Source organism: Dermacentor variabilis, chromosome 1 (genome assembly GCF_050947875.1).
Source record: "Dermacentor variabilis isolate Ectoservices chromosome 1, ASM5094787v1, whole genome shotgun sequence".
In the NCBI taxonomy this organism is placed as follows: Eukaryota; Metazoa; Arthropoda; class Arachnida; order Ixodida; family Ixodidae; genus Dermacentor; species Dermacentor variabilis.
The window spans coordinates 250,102,618-250,124,944 of NC_134568.1; the positions used below are offsets into that span (position 1 = coordinate 250,102,618).

A 22,327-nucleotide genomic window follows, 5' to 3' on the forward strand; every position below is an offset into this window, starting at 1 on the left:
TTGAAATTCAAGGAGTGCTCTACACAGTCGAGTTCGTTGTTCTTCCCCACTGTTCCCACAATATTATTTTAGGTTGGGATTTTCTCTCCCGTCCCCAAGCTGTCATTGATTGCTCCCGTGCAGAAGTCGCCTTCTCTTCACTCGGCAATGCCATATCTGGTGACGTTTCACTTTCCTGCACCAAGTTGTCCCTCACTGACGACATCCAAATACCTCCGCATGCATCCGTTCTGGCATCTGTATCCTGTTCCATTGCCTCCGACTCTACCGTACTCTTCACACCTTCCACTCCTTTTGTTCATTGCCACCTCTCATTACTTCCAACTGCGCCGCTTGGCCTTCAAGCTGGTGTGACTCACCTTCCTGTATACAAACAACCACTTCCCATTCCTGATTACGTTGCTTCGCGGTGAATCTCTCGGCACTGTGGAGCCTTACGACACCATTACTACATTGGAACTTCCTATTGGATCATCGGAGGTCAACACCCTCTACTGTAGTCCCGCAACTGCCACATCGCCTGAAGACGTTTTCAGCCATGTCATCGACACTGCTTTAAACTCCAAGCAATGCCATGACCTTCTCCGTCTCCTCAAGAAATTTTGCCCTGCTTTTGACAGCCATAACATTTCTCTGGGCCGAATAATGACTGTATGTCACCGGATTGACACTGGTCCTCACTCACTGCTACAGCAGCGACCATACCGCGTATTGTCGACAGAAGACGCGTCATTGATGAGCAAGTAGGTGACATGCTAAAGCGTGGTGTCATTGAACCATGCGACAGCCTATGGGCATCGTCAGTTGGTTTAGTTAAAAAGAAGGATGGCTCGATCCGCTTTTGTGTGGATTACTCCCATCTAAACAAAATAACCCAAAAAGATGTTTTATCCATTGCCGCGGAGTGACGACGCCCTAGACTGCTTACAAGGTGCAGAGTTCTTTTCCTCCCTCGATCTACGCTCTGGTTATTGGCAGGTGCCTATGACTGCAGACGATAAGCCTAAAGCTGCTTTCGTCACACCAGATGGCTTATGCGAATTTCGTGTGATGCCATTCGGACTTTGCAACGCGCCCGCGACTTTTGAGCGGACGATGGACACTATGCTTCTAGGCCTCAAATGGAACACATGCTTGTGTTATTTGGATGATGTAGTAGTGTTTGCACCAGATTTTCCTACTCACCTTCATCGCTTGGAGCAGGTTTTACGCTGTCTCAGTGACATTGGCCTCCAGTAAACCTGAAAAAATGCCACTTTGAGGCACACAATCTGACAATTCTCGGACATGTCGTGTCGAGGGACAGCGTTCTCCCTGATGCCGCTAAGCTCCATGCTTTTAAAGAATACCCGAGGCCAACGTCTCTAAAAGACTTGCGCAGTTTCATTGGCCTCTGCTCCTACTTCCGCCACTTTATTTGAAATTTCGCTTCGATTATGGCACCTCTGACAGACCTTCTTCGGGGAGACCCCACTCTTTCTGCGTGGTCTCCGGCTTGCGATAATGCCTTTGCTACGCTACATCGCCTGCTCACAACACCACCAATCCTGCGCCATTCCGATCCAGCTGCTCCGACGGAAATCTATACGGATGCTAGCGGTGTTGGTCTTGGCACTGTGCTTGCCCAGTGAAAGCCCGGCTGCCAAGAATATGTTGTTGCTTACGCGAGCTGCGCTCTCACAAAAGCTGAAGCGAACTATTCAGTCACGGAAAAAGAATGTCTAGCGATCATCTGGGCCATCACAAAATTTCGTCCATACCTGTACAGCCGGTCCTTCGATGTCGTTACCGATCACCACGCACTTTGCTGGTTGTCGTCTCTCAAGGATCCCTGCGGCCGCCTAGCCCGGTGGGCACTGAGGCTCCAAGAGTACGATATCTGGGTTGTCTACCACTCCTTCGATGTCGTTACCGATCACCACACACTTTGCTGGTTGTCATCTCTCAAGGATCCCTGTGGCCGCCTAGCTCGGTGGGCACTGAGGCTCCAAGAGTACGATATCTGGGTTGTCTACCGCTCAGGCAAGAAGCACGCCGATGCCGATGCTCTTTCGCGCTCGCCTATCCACGCCGACATTGTCAGTGTTTCCGTCCTAGATGACCCACTTCTCCCATTCGCTTCTGTCGACATGGCTTTGGAGCTGCGCAAGGACTCCTGGATTTCATCTTTGGTATATTACATCTCTGATTCACCTGCACACCCACCATCCCGAGCGTTACGCCGACAAGCTTCGCACTTCGCCATCCGCGACGGAATCGTCTATCGCCATAACTAGAGTTCTGACACCCGCAAATGGCTGCTTCTAATACCCCGGCAGCTCCGCACTGATGTATGCACCACTTTTCATGCCGACCCTCAGTGCGCACATGCTGGTCTCTTCAAGACCTACAACAGACTACGTCATAGGTTTTATTGGCGCAGTGTGTACACATTTGTGCAAAAGTACATTTGCTCTTGCAGAGAATCTCAACGCCGCAAGTCTGACCCGTGCCGCCCTTCTGGACCAATGCAACCTCTGCCGTGCCCTTCGTGGCCCTTTGACCGGGTTGGGATAGACCTATACAGACCTCTGCCATACACAGCTGCTGGCAATCGCTAGGTCATTGTAGCCATAGACCACCTCATGAGGTATGCAGAAACGGCCGCTCTACCAGCCGCGACGGCTAGTGACATTGCCTTCTTCCTGCTTCAACGCTTCGTTCTATGTCACGGTGCTCCCCGCGAACTCTTGAGCGACTGAGGCCGTGTCTTTCTCGCCGATGTCATTCGAGAAATTCTCGTTTAATGCCCCGTTATTCATCGCTGTACCACCGCATATCACCCGCAAACAAACGGATTGACAGAGCGCTTTAACCAAACTCTTGACAACATGCTTTCGATGTATGTCGCCTCCAACCACACCAACTGGGACCTCATCCTTCCCTATGTCACATACGCCTACAATACGGCACCCCAGTCAACGACGGGCTTTTCTCCCTTCTTTCTTCTATATGGCCACGAACCATCATTTCCCATTGACACTATTCTTCCTTACTGTCCCGACTTATCAGAGGGTACACCGGTTTCCGAAGCTGCCCGGTATGCAGAAGAATGTCGGCAACTAGCTCGCTCCCTTACAATGCAAGAACAAGTGCTGCAGAAATTTCGTCATGACGACGGGCGCCCCCACCACCAGTTTTCGCCTGACGCTCTCGTTTGGTTATGGGTGCCTCCTACTTCACACCAGGTGTTTCCTCCATGTTTGTATCCCGATACCATAGACCCTACCGGGTTCTACAGCAAACTTCTCCGGTGAACTACGTCATCGAACCTCTGACGCCCCTTAAAAACGTGCGTAGCTGAGGCCATGAAACTGTGCACATAGATCGGTTCAAGCCGTATCACGAGCCCTTCGTCCTCACGATGCCTTAGGCCTCCTGTGTGGCTCCGTCTTCAGCGAGGGGTGAAGTTGTAAGGAAGAAGAAGTGCGCCGTGCAGGGCTCCGCAGCCGGATCGCCAGCACTACTGAAGTGGGGCTTGGGCTAGATGCTGTTCCTGGTGTGACTGGCTAAGCTTACGCCGTTGCGTCGTCCACAGCCGTGTCGGACTTCTTAGCCATACTCTCTCTATACTGCACTGCCCCTCTATGGGATTCAGTTTCTTTGAGTGAAAGCTCCATGCTGTCGCAACCCTCGTGGCGCAAGGGGTGGTTCAAGCTGTACTGCGATTTTTTTCTCACCTAGTGGGGAACAGAATAGCCTACTTCACAGGTTAAACTGTCTCGAATTTCAATTCTACTTTACCGTGCAATGTGCAATAACAAATTTGATGGCATTTATTTCTCTTTATAAATGTTGTTAGCTTTACATAAAGATTCGTCACTATGGATGCCTGGCGTTATGGACACTATTGGTCAGAGACCAAAGTGTCCATAGTAATGAGGCCTGACTGTCTATTAATACAGGTACATACAAATTAGGAAAGCTAACTGAGCTACCAAAAAAAGCACTTTTTTTGGCTGACATCAATGATTGAGTAAGCTGGAAAATAGACGCAGTCCAAGCTCTGTGGTCACAAAATTAATAAAATAATGCATTGTGATACATCTGGAGATGTCTTTGCAGGCACAATGTGGTAAAGGTGGAATTAGGTTGTTTCCCTGCAAAGTGCCGGGCGATGTACAGCCTTTTGCAAAAGTATACGAGTCACTCCGTGCCTTCGCCATATATGTTGTTCAGCTGTGTGATACGGTTTTTGTGGTTCTCCTGACAATCCAGTTAACTGGATGGTGTGTATGAGAGTTCTTTTCATTGCCAAGGCCATTGGAACTTACAGCGTACTAAAGAAACACCCTAGAGAGACACTAAAGGCAAATATTAATATGACATGGACTGTTAAAATACCATTCCAGAAACCTCACGGCACTTGTTTCATGCCAAGAAAGGACCTAGTTCTAGAGAAAATCATGACTGAAGGGGTTGCATTCCTCTAGTGCAAGGCAGATCACCTGCCTTGAGAGAGGTGGTGTGACGCTGCTTACGTCACTACATGCCTCTATTGCCGTCGGTGAATAAAAACAGCCCACGAGAGTTGGCACTAAGGTGTTTTGCGTGGCCAGAGACTGGCCAGAAACATGATGGACACCGCATTTTCTGCTGCTTGCAGTTAGTATGACCTTGACGAGTTTGCAAAACCAGTATAGCACTACGCAATACCGTAACTACCAAAGCGTGACGGCAGGAGCAGTGTGGAGTTCAATGAAAACAAAACCTTTTGACCACTCGCTTCATTGTCAAGGGTAACATCAATTAGTTATTTTTTTCTTATATTTGAATAGAAGTGGGCAAGTAGCATTTTCTTCCCGTTTTTAATGTAATGCTACAATATTTTTATTATGAGTGGTTGAGTACTAGTGAAACAATAATAATGAAGCGTTACAAAGTCATTTGACTAGTTAGACTAGTTATCAAATCATGCCCTGCATTTACCTTAGTTTCTTGCTTACTAAAGCTCTGTTCTCAATAATATTTGACTCCTTAGACATTTTCAAGCATTAATGTGTCACTTTATTGACATAATATTTCGTTTAGTGTCTCACTAAAAAGTCTGTAGTCAACCTGGTAGTCACAGGCAACGCAGCCTGTATATTTTTGACAAAGACTACATAACCAGTACACCTACCATTCGTTTCCTCCTCAAAGGATGTTAGCAATGATTTGACACCCCTGTGTAAGTGCTGGTGGGCCGCTTTTGGATGTTGTGCTCTTAGAGGTTGAGCCAATGCTGAAATCAAGGCTGTAACATTCACCGAGGCCATAACTCCCTACATTACACAAGACCAAATTGTGATGTGTATAATGGTATTGCTTTAAAACAGTTTATTTCCCTTATGCATCTTTTGCCTCCTTTCATTGATGGCTTACCTATTGCAGTATATCAGCAGCTGTGACACTGCGCTGCTGAGCATGAAGTTGCAGTGGTCGCATTCTTATGGTAATAATGCCAAAATGCTCATGTACTATTCATTGTGTGCACATTAAAGAAACCGAGGTGGTTACAATTAATCTGGAGTGCTCCACTATGGCATGCCTCATAATTTTTTTTACCCCAATGGCTTCTTATGATTGTCATTAAAAGTAAAGCCCCTTGGTACCCCTTATTCTTATTCATTGCACAGTGAGGGTTCTGACAGTGGCACACTTTATGCCTTAAATGGCATATGAGAGTTTATTGGCTATTTACCTGCTTTCAAGACCACATATTAAGCTACATCTACAGTTTGATGGTTGTTGCACACCTGCTGCCAGGGCTTTCAGGGGTGCTTGCTAACATTCCTATTGCTAGCTTATATGTATAAATACCTAAGAAAGTGGACAGAGGAACAGCCATAGCGATAGCTCAATTGGAAAATCATTACGTGTGTCATACATAAGTAGTGTGTTCAGCTCCCACTGGCAGCAGAAGTTGTATTTTCTTCCACTTCCAATTTGTTCTAAACTTACCAGTCATCATCAAGGCACAATTTAAAAGAAAAGAGTTAATTATTCTTTATTTGACTTGTCTTTTTACTTCTTATGGTTGTTACTAAATATGAAAACCATCGGTTCTCCTTAGTCTTTTTGCTGAGCCTAATATTGTGCTTACAAATAACCTACAAATTTGTGCGCATATGGTTTCTCGCTCTAGTAACTTTCTGAAATAAATACCTTGTTTCATTCACTGCTCAGCCTAAATAAAACTGAGCAAATGAAGCTGTGAACAAATAGCTATTTGCTGGATCCTTTCAGGCATCATGAGTAGAGGTGGGGAAATGGTAAGCAGCTCAAAAAAAAAAGCAGAGTGTGAGAGAAAACATTTATGAGATAGTGGCTAATTGCACACTAAAAACCAGCTGTAGCTGTCTTGTGCACACGAGAAAACACTTAAATGCTGGGTGGAATTCTGCTCTTGTTGGAAGCAGCAGCTGCTTTCACTGTATGGGCAATGACAGCAGAGTGAAAGCATCAACCTAGTATGGACTTGTCCCGGCTTGCAAGCAGAACACTCCCTTCTACTGCAAGCTGGCTTATGCTACAGTGCTGCAACCAGCTATAATCGCTTTGTACACAACAAAAGATACCACAGAACACTGCTTCATTTCATACAAGACACTGGTCTCAGAGCTTAGATATAATGCTCACCCTATGTTATGCATTAAGGCAAGTGTAGGTCGCAATAAAAAAAAAATGCCTCCAAGGCCAAACTTTAGCCCATTTCAGTTGATAATATAAAAGGTATTGCACAATTTCTGTAGAGCTTGTTAGGTAGTGCCCATCTACATGGAAGACTTTGTGATGTATAGGGTCCAATAAAGATTAGTCTTAAAGTTTTGCACATTCTCTTGCCTTGCCATTCATAGCAACTACAAAAATTACATCCTGCTCACAATAATTCAAACTCTTAACAGCTGCTCAGTTTTGTTTGAATTATCAGAAGTTTTAATATCTGAAGTTAAATGTAATATTATCTAATACAAAACCTTGAGCATACCAACTGGTAAAAATACACTGATCACAGTTTTGTTTCTGCACAGTGTCAAATAGAATGCAGGCTACACATTAAAAGATGAAAAAAGCTTTACGGAGAACATTTTTCATTCAGAAGATTTGAAATTGTTTCTTTGTGAAGACTACATTGTGAACACTCAAGATTTCTAGACAAGATTTCCTCTGCAAGTAATAGATTGTCTGTAGTTCTCTATAGATGTCTTAGAATGCCACCATTGGTGGTTATAAAGCTGCATTTCATCTTGGTGGTCACATTATTTTAGTAGTGCTTCATTTGAGATTGCAGAAAGTTCAAGTGAACTGATAGGTCCATTTACATTTAAGTGTTTAAGCTGTCTTGTCATACTTTTTGAACATTTTGTAATGTTCCCTCATTGTTGCTACCATAGCAACATGCCTTGTATACAGTAAGGACGAATAGGGACAAACCGCATGCCTGTGTAGTGTGCCACTAGGTGCATATATTTTCCGTGACTGGTAACTTCGGAGTTCTGAGATCTATATGTAGTTATGGTTGAGATACCTTCTTGTACTCCTCTTTGCACTTACTGGAGGCCATTTACCAAGCTTGATCACTGGCAGCAGCCACTGCAACAAACATGGCAATCATGCTGGAGCTAACTTTTTATGGAGGCCTTGTGAGCTCGGGTCAAGTTTGAGTATGTGGCACTAGAACTGATCCTGATCGTTTGCTCATACTCAAGTTGCTGAGAGTTTGTTTGCTGATTGGTTAGCTATTACTCTGCCTATGTGCCGTGTTTGCAGCAGTAGTGTCTCCTTGGAATCGAGCTTGGCAGATGGCCTTCAGTATTTGTGTGAGCAGTGATTGGGGTGGAAGAAGGAACCTTCACCTGCACAGTTTTCATTCTTTTGTTATTGTTTCTTTTGCTGTAAGGAGGGTTAGGGCTGTAGTGTTGCATAACAGTTTGATGTTCATTGCATCATTGAAAGTAGTTTCATGAGCTGCATGTTCAATGTGGAGTTTTGATACCCTTGCAGATCTTAGAATGTGGTGGAAGCCTGGTTGATGCTGTTTCAGTTGCAGTCAAGGCAGCTTTGTATGACCTAAAGTAAGTGAACAAGTTATGTCAATTTTTATCTTAGAATAGTTGTCACCAAACAAGTCATATTCGTTTGTTGATAATTTAAGTTAACGTCTGCAATACATTTACACTGAAAGCACTTGACCATAAGCTCAGAAGCAAAGCCAGCTAATCACTTTATTGCAGGATAAATAAAATTCTGATATTTTTTATGAGGTACTAATGTGAAGCAAGACAATAAAGTGCTTGACACATCAGTTATTCCTTTGTGCTTTCTAAATCACACATAGCACAACAGAAATGGCGAGGGTAATGTGCTGAAACACTAAACCTGTGTGTGAGATAATTAACAGATAATGTAAGAATGAATTAGTATAGACAATGAATATGACATGGAAATAACTTACAGTGTGCAATTAAAATGAAAACAGTGTTTTTAGTGCACTGAAGTAATACATCGTCACTTTGTCACATGCAAATCAAAATGAGCAACATGATATGATCCTTGTGCCATAGCACATGGTGTTAATGTTCAACAGTGCTTGTCAAGCTATTTTAATTTGACGTTATCTGACACTTGCATATACTTATTGCCTTTTGTTTTGCAGTAAAACTTCATTTGACCATGAACAGCAGTTATGCGCTAGGAAATGGGGCCACTGATATTCGTTGATTTGTGTGATCCTTCATGTGTTATTCATGATGTTTTTGTTTCGACATATCTTAATGTTATATATATATATATATATTATAGTCATATCATGAGAAGCCAACAAACACTGACACCAAGGACAACATAGGGGAAATTACTTTGTTCTTAATAAATGGAATGAAGAAACGATAAATTAATAGAAAATAAGGTGGATGAAAAAACAACTTGCCGCAGGTGGGAACCGAACCCACAACCTTCGCATTTCGCGTGCGATGCTCTACCAATTGAGCTACCGCGGCGCTGTTTCCCCATCCACTTTCTTGGGTATTTATGTGTACTATTAAACCCTGGGAGTGTTAGCCAGCGCCATCACACACAGACCTCGGCAGCGGACGTGGAACGTCCTTGTTGCCGCAGGCGTCATGAGAACGTGATCTTTTAGGGTGAAGGCAACTGGTCAATAAACCCACATATGCTACCTGAAGGCATCAATGTTGCCGGATTCGAGACCCTCGTTATGTAATAAACGAGAAGAAAGGCGGTTAACCGAGGGGCCCGATTTTTATTAGTCATATCATGAGAAGCCAACAAACACTGACACCAAGGACAACATAGGGGAAATTACTTTGTTCTTAATAAATGGAATGAAGAAACGATGAATTAATGGAAAATAAGGTAGATGAAAAAACAACCCTCCGCAGGTGGGAACCAAACCCACAACCTTCGCATTTCGCGTGTGATGCTCTACCAATTGACCCAAGAAAGTGGATGGGGAAACAGCGCCGCGGTAGCTCAATTGGTAGAGCATCGCACGCGAAATGCGAAGGTTGTGGGTTCGGTTCCCACCTGCGGCAAGTTGTTTTTTCATCCACCTTATTTTCCATTAATTTATTGTTTCTTCATTCCATTTATTAAGAACAAAGTAATTTCCCCTATGTTGTCCTTGGTGTCAGTATTTGTTGGCTTCTCATGATATGACTAATAAAAATCGGGCCCCTCGGTTAACCCCCTTTCTCCTTGTTTATATATATATATATATATATATGATGTGTGTGTGTGTTAGCTCAGTGCACATGCGCCACTGCAGGTAAGTCTTCCATTCAATTACCTTCCTTTAATTCGAAAAAATTTTCGGGCCTCTTAAAGTTCGAGATTTGATGAGATTATATATATATATACCGGCATTATGCAACACGCCATGTTTCCCGCACTCAGAAGCCATTTGCGAGGATTACAAAGGTGGAGTCAGCGCCATTGCTAACAGCACGAATTGTTTCAATGAAAAATATGGCACCAAACAGCGACAAGCTTAGTTGTGAACGTTGAAGTAGCTAGGCCTGGCGTTGCCGCAACGTGGCTACAGCTGCCAACGGATCTGTGTGCGAGAGCGCCGGCTCGTAGCGGCGCGATAATCAAAATGGCGTTGGTGGTGGCATCGATTAAGGCCATTTCAGACCTGCAATCATATGCACAAATTTCCGCCACAGTTTCTTTTTTCATCACGCGCGACATGGAGGAGTCTCTCCTAAGCTCTTTCTCTATGGCGAGGTCAGAGGAAGGCTGGTTGGTGGCGCCGCTGCGTGATTTGGCGCGCTGCTGAGAGCATTGTCAGAGCGTAGTATGTTGGAATTAACCATCGCAAATGCTTGCGTGTTCGAATTACTGGGCGTTTTTACCCATTGAAATACACATAACTTTGACGGGACCACAGCGTCACTTCGTATAAACCAAATGTTCTAATTAACGAGATCTGACTGTATGTATATATATACATGCATACAGGGAGAATTCTGTGTATTAGGGTTCTCCTCAGAAATTCTTGAGACCTGGACATATTGCGACCAGGGGGAGAGGGCGGGGGTGGAACATGTTCAAAGTTTCTGCCCATATGTGGGTGATATATGCGTCTTAAAAATTCTGCTGATGTCCTCACTGGCACCTTTAATGCAGGGTAGGCATATGTGTTTTTGAGGACGTAGTGAATTGAAATGTTGTAGTTTCTGAAGTTCAGCATTTAAAAAAAGTTTTTTTTGTGTGTGGAAAATTGTAATTAATTGTTGTACTGAGCTGAGTAAATATGGATACCCAACTAACAGCTGTTGGAAAGCCATTCCAGTATGAGATCGTTCTTACATAACGACGAATCTCGCAACATTGATGCCTTCAGGTAGCATGTGCGGGTTTATTGACCAGTTGCCTTCACCCTGAAAGATTATGTACTCATGACACCTGCGGCAGAAAGGATGTTCCACATCCACCGCCAAGGTTTGTGAGTGGTGGCGCTGGCTAACACTCCCAATGTTAGTTCTAGTAGCAACACATAAATACCCAAGAAAGTGGGTTGGGAAACCATGCCGCGGTAGCTTAATTGCTTAAAGCATCGCGTGCGTAATGCGAAGGCGTGGGATCGTTCCCCACCAGCGGCAACTTGTTTTTTTATCCACTTTCATTGCCATTAATTTATCATTTCTTTAATTCAATTAGTAAGTACAAGTAATTTCCCCTATGTTTTCTTTGGGGTCTTTGTTTGTTGGCTTCTCATGATATTAGTAAAAATCGGGCCTCTCGATTAACCCCCTTTGTTCTCATCTCTACTACTATTCAATGATACATAATATGATGGGAAAATTTGCTAGTAAGTGCTTGGTGGAAGAAAGAATGACAAGGACCAGACTTTTTTATATACTAAATGCAAATGCACAAAATTTGCACTAGCGAGTGGTTTCTGAAATTTGTGATTTATCTGAAAACTCAAAACCCTACCTACGGAGCTTTCCATTGGGGTGTAAGAACAAATACTCTGTGGATTGCTTCATGTGGGTATGAAGTGCATAGGCTGCCACTGTCCCTTATGCTTTTGAGTCGGTGCTCATGTGGGCTTACATTACAAAAGGTATGATGGTGACACCCAGTCAGCTCTCATTGCACAGTGTATAGGCACTGTTTTGTTTTGATATTACAGGGAAGACATTAAGAGGAGTTCTGCAACGGTTTTCATGCGATGAAGGCCGGTGCACAACGGCAGTGTCAATATCAAATGTAAATACAATGCAACGTGTGTCGGCGCTCTGAATTTTCTTTGAAATGCAATGATGCTTGATTATAAAATACAAGTTAACTTGTGTATATCTCAAGTGAATAGACAACTTACATGCAGAGTTTTTTTAACCAGTAATCCATAATTTTCATTTCACACGTCATGCTATACCGGTTTTACATTGGAGGTCAACTAGGAGTTTGTATGGCTTTGGCGGTGAAAGTTGATGTTGTGGTGCTGCAGTGTGGTGGGGGTCGTCACTAGGAACTGCCAGCCATGATCACGCTCAAATGTAGCAGCTGTATTCAAGCAAACTGTGAGCTAGCAAACAGACCCTAGTACTTCCGTAGGGTGCGAGTACCTATTATGTGCTTCTGTGGGATACGAGTCCCTAGTACTTCTGAAGGGTGTTCCGTATACAGCTTCACTGTCTTTGATTATCAGTTGTCAGATTGACGTATATCTGTGAAGGTTTCTTTTTTTTTTTTAATTTGGAGCAGTATGCTCTCGTAAAACAGCTCCCACTGTGTGCAAATTATAGTAAGGCTTAATATTACTGTTTGTTCTATTTGTTGTGCAGGATCCCAAAGGTGTCAGTAACCATCGATGAAAATGGGGATCCAGAAATTGAGGTTTCCGATGACCCGTATGATGTCAACAGAATAGGCATTGCAAACGTGCCTTGCTTTATTACACTGTCAAAGGTTTGCCTTTGCTTACTGCTTTGTTCCTGAGGCTGTGTGTAATTTTCTGATGCAAGAACCTAAAAACAAATTTTTTGGTCAGTTTACCCTACCAGTCCCCCTTCATCCTTTCAGTGCCACTGACGTACCGGTACACTTGTGCATTTCTGTCCCCCCATGTCACTTCATGTCAGATAGGAATGTGAGGACCATACCAAGAGAGCATTTGCCATTATTTGTGTCATTTTTGCCCTTCTGCCTAACCAGAAATAAACCATTAAGTTCATTTTATAATATTAAACAAAAACGTGACCCTAGAGGTCCAAAAAAAGACCTTAAAAAAAAAACCCGGCACTAAAACAGTTAAAGGGACCCTGAAACACTTTTTATTGAAGTTCAGAAATGCATTTGATGTTAAAATAGATTGTTTCAGAAATATTTCGCAGAACAAAGTACTTCAATGCATTCAGTAGGAGTGGAGTTATTGGCAAACATCACCTTTGATCCCCTTCACAGTGCTCCCAATCCTTCTTTGATGCCCTGCACTGCGAAGGCTAGGTGGAATGAGGCAGCGTTAACAACACTGTGCCTACTAAACATCGCTGTGCCCTGCCTTTCAAATTTTATTTTGGATGTTTATGTAGACACCACTGATTCCAATTTTGTAGTGTACCACATGCTAAACTCGGAGGCTATTCCTTAATTTACATTTGAGTTCACGGTGTCTCCACAGGTATCTCATCCCTTTGCTGTGCTACAATGTATGAGATAGCTACGCACAGCTGTGTTTCCTTGCACCGAGTGGCATGAGCAGCACATTTCCTTTCACACTTATTTCTGCGGCAATCACACAATTTCAGAAGGTCAAATGCAACATCGTCTTTATGTTTGTTTGTGTGAGTACGTCAGCAGCGCACACATCGGCTTCAGGGCACATATATACTCTGGCAGAATGCAGATGTGTGCTGTGCATGGTGCAGTTATGCTACGCTGGCCAAAATTAGGCACTACAGTCAAGCAGCTTTATAATGAAGTGCTTGGGGCCTCCAAAATTATTTGTTATACAGGTCGCTTAGTTGTAAAAGTTACGCATTGGACAGCTCACAATAGAACCGAGGCAGAATTATTCCTTCATTATACAGGTCATTTTGTTGTAGAGGTGCTTGACTGTATACAACGTCTGGCGCAGTCAGCATGACCAGGAGTGCTTGGCACACTTCATTGCAGCTGGCGCGTGAATTGAAGGTGACCTATATCACGCCAGAGCGGCTAGACCACAGTGCATTGTGCACTAGCTCGGCTGGCCAGCAGTGTGCTGGCCTTCAGTTCTGATGCACCGAAGTGAGCGTGGTGCGTTTGTGCCTTCACCAAACACAAAAGTGTTTGCTCGCTGTGCGCTTGTGCACATGCACTGTGGCAATAGACCTCTCCTGGCATATGTCACACTGCGCCAGTGACATCACGGCGTGATGTCACCGGCGCACGTTCAGTGACCCTGGTTTGCAAAACACAGCCACCACAGTGCATTGTGCACTAGCTCGGCTGGCCTTCAGTTCTGGTGCACCGAAGTGAGCGTAGTGCATTTGTGCCTTCACCAAACACAAAAGTGTTCGCTCGCTGTGCGCTTGTGCACATGCGCTGTGGCAATAGACCTCTCCTGGCATATGTCACACTGCGCCAGCGACGTCACGGCGTGATGTCACCGGCGCACGTTCAGTGGCCCTGGTTTGCAAAGCACAGCCACCACAGTGCATTGTGCACTAGCTCGGCTGGCCAGCAGCATGCTGGCCTTCAGTTCTGGTGCACCGAAGAGAGCGTGGTGCGCTTGTGCCTTCACCAAACACAAAAGTGTTCGCTCGCTGTGCGCTTGTGCACATGCGCTGTGGCAATAGACCTCTCCTGGCGTATGTCACACTGCGCCAGCGACGTCACAAGGTGATGTCACCGGCGCATGTGCAGTGACCCTGGTTTGCAAAACACAGCCACCGCCGGCTTTCTGAGTGGTGCAGTCGTACAGCGCTTGGTGTAGGTGGGTGTCATGTGGACATGGAAATTCCTTTCTTTTTCTCTCTCTCTCTTTTTTTCTTTTTTTAACCCGAACCTCCATAATTCTTTGCGTAGAGAAATGTACCACGGTGTGTGTGTGTGTGGTAGGGGGCGGGGGAGGATAGAGCTTCAGGACCCGTAATTCTTGAACAGGTTAGAACGAATGAGACGTGATGATTAGTGAGCGCATGTATATCGGTGCCATCTGCACTGTGTGCAGAAAGAATTAAAATAAAGTACTGAAAAATAATCTGTTGACTGAATAATCAGACTATAAATGAGCTCCTAGTATGTTTGGACCACTGCCGAAGCTGCATGTATACATTTCATCACTGGGAATGCCAAAATGGCAACCCACTGAAATTATTGCATTTTAATGCAAATCTTGATGGGCCTTAAGCAAAGTGAACGATCTTTTTTTATATTTGTTGTTATACTCACCTTTACGGCACGAACTTCATGCTGTGATGATGCACATACGCATGCAAATGTTGGTTCTTTTAAAGTTGAAAGCAGCAAAGGGAGGTGGAGACACAGTAAAGCTACCGTGCAACGGATTATGTACTTATGTACACTTGTGCTTTGCGCATTCACATGATCATGGCTGATAATTAAAATTAAATTATGGTATTTAACATCCCTAAGCTGCACAGTGGCTTATGGGGGACGCTGTAAGGAAAGACTTCTGGTGGTGGCTCCCGAGTTAAGGTGCCACCACTTGGTAGGGTTCCAGTGAGCCACCGTGATGGATATGGCTGAAAGTCGTAGACGAAGTTCATCTTGTATATCGTTTAAAACTACAGTGTAAATGGTGCGCAAATGAGTACTTTCACGACAATGCATTCCAAATTTTTCTTCGAAGACCAGTCATTTAAGTGAAGCATCATTTCGGCATCGTGAAAATGTGCATCATATGTGATAAATTGTTTGCTTTCGAAGAGTAATAAATTTTTGTAGCTGTTTGATCTACTGAAGAGGCACACACTTACGAAATCACTTCATGCTGACTTTAGGCTGACCATGCTGACCATGCAATCTGCAACAACGCTGTGTTGCTGTGCTGGTACAATGGGGACGATCATACTTTCGAAGCACAGTTCGTAAATGTTATAACGTCAAAAAATAGCAATATACTCGAATTACGATTGTGGCAGTTAATGTACAAGCAGCACTTTTATGCAGAGAAAACAGGTCGCAAGAACGTTTTTTTGCCGACCAGCGCCCACTTTGGAGGTGCGGTATATGGGAGGTGCACTTGCACTGAAGTCACGCTGTTTGCAAACAGGGAGAGGTCTATGGCTAGTCATCACGCTGCTGCTGGCCATGTTCAATGTGCCGAACTATACAGGGGGCAAATTTTAGGTGATCCTGGTGCCAGCTTGACGTATCCGACATTTCCGGCCACTGCCTGGTATGTTGGAAACGCTGGACTATACTTATGCCTTAAGCAATGTATGCTACACTCTGGACTCACGTTGAAGGGATTCCTAATATTACGAGCTTCAACCATGATGGCAGCACACCTTGAAGGTGTATAACTCTGGAAGCAAACAACCATTCCAGTCAGATGTTGACGCTTGAGCTGACTTGGCACGCGCCTGGTGTAGTACACGCTCTTTCTGGAGCTATATCAGCCGCAGAAACCAATGAGGGCTTGAAGTTGTCGGCAAGCGGGTTTGTCGCAGCACCCCGTGGCAGCTGTGGTATCTGCGCCTGGTGTGCATGCTGATGTGCTCCAGTCTGGCCATGCTATGTGGTGCAGACCGACTTTTTCCTGCGCCAGCTTGACCAACAAATAGTAGCCGCATCCGAATTGTGCATTTTTCAAGCACTATGACCTAGTTCACTGCGAAGCAATGTTTTCCAAAGGGTCTAGCCAGAAACAGCCCGGAGTGAGCTTGCGTTGGCAAGTGTACGTGTTCTCTGAGCTTAAGTATCACGTGGTTAAGGGCTAGTTGAGTGTCCAAGCTAATAGAAGTTAGTCAGACCTGACGGCTACAACACTGATAAGCATTGTGGCCAAAGTTTCATTCCTACATGGCTGGGCGAGGCCGAGCATGAGCAGACAATTTATCGGTTTCTTCTGAAGATATGTCATTTTTATCGAAATTCAAAACTCAGATTTTCACTTACTTAAACCTGTTTAGTAAACTGTATTAATATTAATATGTACACAGTAACAGCAGGAAGAAGCACACTGATCCAAACATGCTTCTTGATTGATGACAACTATCAGCCAGTGGCAATGCTCTATAGGAATATGCCCGCTGAGGTCTAGGGGCACCCTCCAGCAACCCCAAAAGGGTGAGAAGAAGGCCTTTGTTGAAGAGAGGGTGCTTGAGAAAATGAGAAAAAGGTGACTTCACACTCCACTTGTGAGACCCACATGCCATGCACAAGTGCAAAATATTCACAGCAGCATATGCCATTCGCAGAATGTTTTTTTTTTCACCAAGCCTGATGGGTGGTTCAGGGCCCCTTTATGTTATGGTATCTTTTACTTAGTTATTTTCTTCAGGCTGTTAAGAAGGCTTGCAAAATATGAAGTGCCTGGATTACAATCTAGTACTCTAATGTGACTTATCAGTGTTTGCTCTCTTGAATGATAAACCTAATCTTTCTGACGTAATCATTTGTAGTCTTTGGAAAATTCATTCATGTCATGCAGGTTTTATTGGATCATATTTTTTGCTTGCAGTAGTTGAAGTGGGAATTTTCTCTTTAGATCCAGTCTCAAGTTGTGCCATTTTGCTTGCTTGTCCTCAGGAATTGTTTATTGAGAGCGTCAAGTGCATTGCAAACATTTGATAATGTCCCTTTGTTTGTTAACTGGAGCCTCCTGTAAACTTTGAGCATTGATTGTGGTGATCAATATCTAACCATGTGCAGTGCATCTGTGGATACCTCATACCCTTTGTGCAAGTGCAACATTTTGCACGAAAGCAACATTTTGCTAAACTTGTGACATTTTGTTCTGCTAGTCAAGTTCTTCACATGTTTCACTATATGCAGCACCACACAAACTCTGACTGGGCTCTCATTAACTGCAACTGTTTAGTAACTTATAGTTGCACAAGAATGACCTGAAATTGTGTTGTCAGGATGCTCATATCTTGCTATAGTGGTGTTAAGTTCTTATGATATATTTGTGCTCTAATCTTGTAGGTGGGCCAACAGTTTGTGTTAGATGCAACCCAAGAAGAAGAAGCCTGTGCAGTGGGCTCTTTAGCAATGGCTGTTACAGCAACTGGAAAGATAGCAAGTCTTTTCAAAGGTGGTACTGGGAGCCTTCATCCTGAAAATATTATGGACATCATTGAGGTGTGCCTTGAGCTTGGAGCTTTTCTTTACCATTTGTGAATGCCTTATGTTGGGAAATGGAATTGTACAGTGATGGTATGCCTGTGTGTTACACCTGTAGAATCATTTGGACATATTTTAACTTTTTTTCTGGCTGTTCCTCAGTGCATAGATAAACAATCCAGATCATTCCGTTAGCCTTGCACAAACAAGCTCCATTAGTTTCATGGCTCCTTACAACAAGTTTGGCACTGCTGTTGCATGTTGTGATTTTCTTTTAGTACACATAAGATATTATTCTCATTCCGGTGTTCTGAATAGCTAAACCTCTGTATAACGAAGCCGGTAAAATCAATAATTTACTTCATTATATAGAAATCTTGTCATATTGGAAATTCAACCTTTTTGCAAATAAGTACAGTCGCCAAAGGAGTTTTCTTACATGGAAGGGGCCGCAAAATTTTCCGAATTATCGCGCAATCGAAAGAAGCAAATCTGAATGAGAAGAAGAAGAAACTTTATTAATGAATGGTCTGGCAGTGTTTTGTTCTAGTAGCCTCAGGTGGCGGCTCGAAGTCCTTGGACTCGGGCGGCATCTTCGGCTTGCCGGACGGCCCAGAGCTGGTCTGCCAGCTCTGAACTTTTGAGAGCCGCCTCCCAGCGGCGGCGACGCCAAAGGAGAAGGTCCCCGGCAGCTCCCGCAGCCGAGGCGGCGTCGGGAAGAAGCGAGCTCGAGGCTTCCCGTACTGTGGCAACGGCCGCGATTATGGACGCGCCGCGAACGGAGGCGGTCTCATTACCGTGGTTGCCGGCATATTCCCAGAGCATGTGTCGCAGCATTGCTCTCTGTCCGCAAGCTTTACAGGCATCTGTTGGATATAAACGCGGGTAGCAGTGATGTAGGACGGCGGGGCTAGGGTAGGTGTGTGTCTGGAGCAAGCGTAGGGTTACGGCCTCGTTCCTGTTTAATTTATCGTGTGGTGGCGGGAATGTGTGTCTTTCAAGTCTGTAGTGTTGGGTGAGGTCTCTGAACGTAGTCAGGCGATCGCCCCACGCCCATTGTGATTCTTGTTGCTGCATTTCTGTTGTAGTGTCCCGATCTGGCAGATCCGATGCCCCGCTCTCGGGGACGGAGGCGGTGACCACATAATCTGTGGCGGTCAAAAATAACGTACAGCGCAAAGGACAAGGACAGCGACAGACGACATACACAGCGCTGTGTATGTCGTCTGTCGCTGTCCTTGTCCTTCGCGCTGTACGTTATTTTTGATCATGAGTTACCAACTAGCCCAAGCTGTCCTTGTCCTTCGCGCTGTACGTTATTTTTGATCATGAATTACCAACTAGCCCAAGCAACCACCCTAATCTGTGGCGGCTCGGCGTGTGAGACCTCGAGCCGTGGCATGGGCCGCCTCGTTGCCCGCGAGCGGGACATCGGTGTGTGCCGGGGTCCGGAGGAGGAAGACCGTAGAATTTTGGCGTTGCGAGGGCAATGAGGAGTCGTCGTCGTCACAAATTTGGAGTATGCAGGCCGCTTCCCGCCAGACGTGACAGCGCGCAAAGCCTCGGATTGCCGCCTGCGAGTCGCTGATCACGATCGCAGCGTTCGGCACCGCGGTCAGTACTAGGGCTATCGCGGCTTCTTCGGCCGCCTCCGTGTGTCTTGCGGCCACCGCGGCGCTCGCGAGGCACTTACCCGTGCTGTCCACAACAGCGACCGCATGTGCGCTTCTCCCTCCTCCATATCGCACAGCGTCTGCATATACCGCCTCGTTGCTGTTGCCAAACTTCTTCTGAAGGCCTCTTGCTCGTCTGTTGCGTCTCCCGGCGTGGTGCGTCGGGTGCACGTTTTTGGGAAGCGCTGGGATGATCAGAAAAATCATTTTATTGAATTTGAGAGTCGGTGACGAAAGATAACAGTTTCATGCTGTGTCAACGATACCTTCACATTGGCGGTACAAGTGCAGCCAGCCACACTTTCGTGTCCACCCTGCCCTCGCCGCTGACACTGTCGCCCGCAGTGGGACAACACTATTATGAAAAGCACCGGCAGCAGGGAGTGAATGCTTCGTTTGTCTTTTGCTTCAGCGTGCCTCCGAGACCCGAGATCCACGTAACCTCCAGTACTAAATGCACAGGAAGACAGTGCACATTTTGCCACGCCATCTTGGCACACCTGCTCTTTGCACTTGCAGCAGATTACCTCGGCACGCGGGCAGCGTATGCACTCTGCATGGCTGTCAGCATGACAGCCAAGCACAGCCACAGCCACGTTAAAAGGGTTATGAATGCCAACCTGCTCGCACCCTCTCACGCACGCTTGATCGCATTACCGTGAGCTTAGTTCAGCTCTCCCTCCTTTCTCCTAACTAGCATGTGAAAATGGCTCTTGTCCAACAACCATCCTTCTCGGCTCACTTTTGCATGCTTTTACAGGCACCTATAGCATACAGTGCGCATGAGGCACGATAGGACCTTATCACACTTAGACTTTATGCTGAACATGACGCTGCTCCACTTTGGCGGTTGCTCTTGGTTTGGTCGCCTGGCACAAGCAGCCTCGTGTAATTCAACCATTTGGCCCTCTGCATCCATTGCAATTTCCATTTGTTGTCTCGGTACTCCTTCATGGGGGGTGGCAGTGAAATTTGGGTATAGTGAAATCACCTGTAAACATACTTTGTTATATTGAAGTTCTAAATACATAGTGTACTACGGACAAAATGTTATAAGAAGTTTAAAACATTGTTATATCGAGAATTTTGTTCTATTGAAGTTCATTGTATCGAGGTTTAACTATATTATATGACTGAAGAAGGTGTATGACTAGGAAAAATGAGTTCCTAGAAAATGTTTTATTCTAGTGAATCACTTTGCCTGATACAATGTATGTGGCCTGTGGATACATCGGAAGCACAATTCAGTTGTGCCTGTATGATAGTCATATTGCTATCATGTTGCATCTTGGTCACATATATTGTTAAAAAATGCACTTGTACCTGAAATTTCTAGAAGACAGCAATCAATTTGTTTCAGCATGTGTATTTGATGCAGGGTGACTTGAGGTATTCCGCACTAGCTGTTAAAGATGTTTCTGTAACAGCATTAAAGTAATGCTCAGGTTTATTGTGATGAACGGTTTTAAGTGAGCCTAACTAGGGCATGTAGTTTGTATTTATCCAGTATTTTCTTACTTTTCTCAATGGCATATGTGGCTTAATTTAACTATATAAATGTGGTCAAGATTGGAGTATGTGAAGTCATAGCACATGTTGCTTACTGTGGTGTTTAGGTCACTGACAATGAAGCTTGAAGGAAATGTTTCAAAAACTTTTTAACCAGCCATAAGAATTCATTGGCTGTGGGATCCTGCTGCTGGGAGTTCTATCACAGATTGATTTAATACTGCCTGTACACAGGCAGTATTAAGTCGATCATCACATAGAAATCCACAAAAGACTTTAGAAGGCTATTGCAGGTAACATGTTGCATTTTGAGTCTGTATGTTTGGCTTCATAGTGCAAACATGCAAAGGTTGCAGTGGCTCTTCAGATCTTAATCTTGCATACTGTTTTCTTGCAGGTTGGAAGAGATGTTGGGATTGCTCTCAATACTGCAGTCATTGAAAAGTTGAAGCTTGAAAGCATTACTAAAAGGGAAAAGAAGGGATTTCTCCTATAGCATGCAGCTGCTGTATGCCAAATATAAGCATGCAGTTAATATGTGGTGAAAAAATAAATGTGTCATCACTGTGACTGTCAATTTTTCAGCCTGTGCTAAAGTGGGAGGTTGTCCTTGCAGTAGTGGTGAGATTTAGCTTGTCCATATGCGTACAGTTGACTTCTATTAGTTCGACCCAGGTGGGACCAACAAAATCGATCTAATTACCAGTGAGTTGAATGAACTCTTTCATGAACAGAAGTTTATTTTGCTGGTAAAGCTGATTTTTATTCAAAAAATAAAAAAAGAACATCGCAAAAGAAAATGCTGTCCTATCAACGAAAACATTTTATTTTTACTTTTCAGTCAGACAGAGTGAGGTGATCACCTGAAGTAATCACCATGCACTGAGGGTCTAGCAGTCTATTTTGGTAGGGGCCAGCAAAAGAGGCCCTGTTTCCTAGTAGGCTCAAAGGGTCATTGCATCTCTCGCATATCCGTGTTGTACCCTTGAAGGTTTTCATAGAAGTCACCTTTTTGGCTTGTGCTTGGAGTGAAGTATACATATTGTAGTGTTTACATAGGTTTTTGATTTTATTATCAGGGCCACCTTGGTGATGGAGCCCAGAAGAGAGCACATTCCACTAATGTAGCTGGTGCATGCAATCTGCACCTCTGCTGAGCGTAAGCATTTGTCTGAAAAACCAACAGCTATGTCAAGGATAGCGTGCCACTCGGCGCGAGCATTCGCGATGAGGTCGGTGATGGTACGCACACGCTTCCTCGAAAAACCCTATGAGGACCGCCTGGGCCCAGTTTCTCGACCTTTGTGCCGGTCTTCTTTTTCTTTTTTTGTACAGGTTGTATCGCAAGCTTAAAG

At 44.6% G+C, this 22,327-nt stretch overlaps 1 protein-coding gene across 2 annotated transcripts in view; it reads left to right on the top strand.

Annotated features, from left to right (window-relative positions):
- The window catches only part of Rrp42 (exosome complex component Rrp42), a 30,877-nt gene extending 9,328 nt beyond the window's left edge, over positions 1 to 21,549 (top strand). For both annotated transcript variants that reach the window (XM_075673092.1, XM_075673099.1), the window contains exons 5-8: positions 8,026 to 8,096; positions 12,339 to 12,462; positions 17,653 to 17,808; positions 21,370 to 21,549. In XM_075673092.1, coding sequence (XP_075529207.1) covers positions 8,026 to 8,096; positions 12,339 to 12,462; positions 17,653 to 17,808; positions 21,370 to 21,468 — 450 coding nt within the window. In that variant the 3' untranslated portion in view covers positions 21,469 to 21,549. The remainder of the gene's footprint in view (positions 1 to 8,025; positions 8,097 to 12,338; positions 12,463 to 17,652; positions 17,809 to 21,369) is intronic.
- Positions 21,550 to 22,327: the final 778 nt, after the last annotated feature.